This window comes from Cariama cristata, unplaced genomic scaffold (genome assembly GCF_000690535.1).
Source record: "Cariama cristata isolate BGI_N322 unplaced genomic scaffold, ASM69053v1 scaffold36765, whole genome shotgun sequence".
Classification (NCBI taxonomy): domain Eukaryota; kingdom Metazoa; phylum Chordata; class Aves; order Cariamiformes; family Cariamidae; genus Cariama; species Cariama cristata.
Window position 1 is genome coordinate 1 of NW_009618753.1, and position 3,037 is coordinate 3,037.

At 54.2% G+C, this 3,037-nt stretch overlaps 1 protein-coding gene across 1 annotated transcript in view; it reads left to right on the forward strand.

Annotated features, from left to right (window-relative positions):
• Positions 1–193: 193 nt before the first annotated feature.
• LOC104162291 (zinc finger protein 777-like) overlaps positions 194–3,037 on the forward strand; it is a gene marked incomplete at both ends in the record, with an annotated part of 5,966 nt that continues 3,122 nt past the window's right edge. The window contains 3 exons of the mRNA XM_009700989.1: positions 194–320; positions 1,318–1,539; positions 2,586–2,969. Of these exons, the coding sequence (XP_009699291.1) occupies positions 194–320; positions 1,318–1,539; positions 2,586–2,969 (733 nt within the window). The remainder of the gene's footprint in view (positions 321–1,317; positions 1,540–2,585; positions 2,970–3,037) is intronic.

The following is a 3,037-nucleotide window of genomic DNA, read 5'->3' on the forward strand; positions in this document are numbered from 1 at the left end:
CAGTGGGCTCGGGTGGCTGAGCACCTACACGTCCTGGACTTGCTGCTCCCAAGCCCTGATCTGGCCAGGCGTGCTTTGCTCTTGCCTGCCCTGAGCTCCGGCAACCCAAGCCAAGCGCTCACTTGCACGTGCATGGTTTCCAGTTATCTAACCGCGTCAGAAGTCACCAAGCACATAATACTTGTGATTCCAGGTACCTGTCACATTCGATGATATTTCGGTGTACTTCAACGAGCAGGAGTGGGAGAGACTGGACCGCTGGCAGAAGGATCTGTACAGGGCTGTGATGAGGGGGAACTACGAGACGCTGATCTCCCTGGGTAAGGCTCAGGGCTCGCCCCTCCGGATGAGGCTGGACTGCTTCCCACCACAGCCCAACTGATGGTCTGGTTCCGTGGGGCTGGACACCTGTAGCTAGCAGAACCTCTCCTGAGCAGTCAGACCCACGTGTTTTCCCTCCTTCCTGCTTGTAAAGCGATAAACAACACAAAAGATATCTGTAGTAAATAACAGTAGCGATAGTAACACAAGCAATATCGATGATAAAATATAGCCACGTGAGATGCTGTTCCTAATGATTACGTAAGTGGGTTCCAGGCTCAGGGAATCATCATGATCTTCCAGCACAGTTCAGGAATTCGGTGAAATTTGATAATTGCATCGTGAACTAGTTGTTGTTTTCTGTCTAGTTAGCTCTTACGTAAAGTGATAGGGACGTTTCTATGTACCTTGGTAAAGAACTGGCTTAAACGTGCGCGATCTTTCTAAGGGCACCCGACATGTTCTTGGATGATTTGGGCTGTAAGATGTTCCCCACCAAAAGCTGGTTCTTGGGCAGGACTAGTAATGTGCTGGTCTGTGCGGCTGCTGAGGTCAAGGCTTCACGTTTCTCAATAATATTTTGTAGAAACAGAACAAACTTGTTCCTCTCGTGGTCCATCTGACACAGATATCTCTACGGAGCGGGAAGTTCTCTGTCCCTGCTCCAGAACAAGATCTCAGAAGAGCTGCTCTTCAAATCACTGCTAAAGTTCAGATGGGAAGAAAATATCAAAGCCTTTCTCTCTCCTTTAAGATTTTAGTTCACGTTCTGCTGTTTAGATTCTCTCTGTACTTGAGCTACTGCTGTGCTCATGGGTGGATCCTGCCACAGGGCCAAGAACATTTCTGGTTAGAGCACGAATAATGGATTTCTGTCCGTACTGCCCACTAGCTCTGGGGTCAGGGAGAGAAAGGTCTCTTTGAAACGTGTGAGAGTTTGACAGAGGGAAGGTACAGCCAGTTCCTAATAAAGCGTGCTGTCCTCTGTCCCCCGAGCAGACTATGCTGTGTCCAAGCCTGACATCCTCTCCCGGATCGAGAGGGATGAAGAGCTCTGCATCAAAGTCAGTCAGGAGCCCCCACGGGCACACATCCGAGGCGGTGAGGAGCCCCCCCAGGCATGTACCAAAGATCAGGAGCCCCAGCAGGTACCAGAAGAGATGGACCAGGTGGAAGAGGCTTTGGGAGAAGGTGAAGTCCCCATGGAAGGTGACACAGGTGAGTTACGTGGGTGCCAGGAGGTGGGAGTTCCTGTCCCAGCTTTGTCAGATCTCTCAGCAGTGTCTTTGTTAGAAATGAGCTGCTGTGAGGGTCTGCTGACCGTGCTCACTAAACCTCCACGGAGTACCTTGAGTCTTTCTTCCAAGAGGAACGTTTATGCTTGGTCAGATGAATCCTGTGGAGAAAAAGAGACAAAGCCTATCAGGAGGGGCTGGGATGGAGTCTGGAGTGGTGGGACAGACCTCTTGTGACCCCTTCCAGCCCTGTTTCTGTGCAGTTCACCAGTCCTTCGCCCGATTGCGTACTTGAGCCCTAGGGCTTCCAAAAATCCTCCTTGGTGGGAGAGGAGTCGTGGTGGGAAGTGAGGAACCTTGGAACCTGCAGTGGGAGGAGGAGGCTGGAGCAGGTCTGGTAGTGCTGGGGGGAGCAGAAGCGGTCAGGAGAGCCTTGGGGCATGGCATGGGAGAGTTGGAAAAATCAATTGTTAAGAGTGCAAAGGCTGGGTGAGAAGGTAGGAAAGGCTGGAAAGGGACAGGCAGACCCGGACAGAGCCAGGAGAAGAAATGTGTGGGCTGAGCTGTGACCAAGAGCTCTCTGCTGCAGGACTGAGGAGTGGGGGGTTAAAGAAGCCCCAGGAGAGGCCGGGTGAGCACTGGCGGGGGGCAGAGGGCAGGGCAGGCTCTGTCCTTTGGGGAGTGTTACCCAGAAACGATACAAGCCCCAAGTATGTGTTTGGGGGTTCGTTTATCAAGTGCTCCTGGGAAGAGAGGAGAAAGACGTTACACAGACAGAGGTTGTCCCTCTCCTTTCAGATTTTAGTTCGTGTTCTGTTACTTAGATCTTCTCCGTAGTTGGGCTGCAGCTGTGCTCATGGGCGGATCCTGCCTCAGGGCCAAGAAGGCAGCACCACCTTCCTGGTTAGAGCATGGCTAACGTATTTGTGTCTGTCCGTCCTGCCTGCTAGCTCTGGGGTTAGGGAGGGAAGGGTCAGCCTGAGAGTTTGACAGAATAAAGGTGCAGCCAGTCCTCTGCCCTGCGAGCAGGCTATGCTGCGTCCGAGCCTGATGCCCTCTCCCGGATCAAGAGGGATGAAGAGCTCTGCGTCAAAGGTGGTCAGAAGCCCGCACAGGCATGTGCCGAAGATGGTCAGAAGTCCCCGCAGGCAGGCGTCCCGGACAGTCAGAAGCCCCCGCGGACATGCACTGGAGATGCTCAGAAGCCCCCGCAGACAGGCGTCCCGGACGGTCCGAAGCCCTCGCAGACAGAGGTCCCAGACAGTCAGAAGCCCCCGCGGACATGCACTGGAGATGGTCAGAAGCCCTCACAGACAGGGGTCCTGGACGGTCAGAAGTCCCCGCAGACGTGCACTGGAGATGGTCAGAAGCCCCTGCAGACAGGCGTCCCGCACGGTCAGAAGCCCCGGCATGGTCAGAAGCCCTCACGGACAGGTGTCCCAGACGGTCAGAAGGCCTCGCAGGCAGGGGTCCCGGGAGGG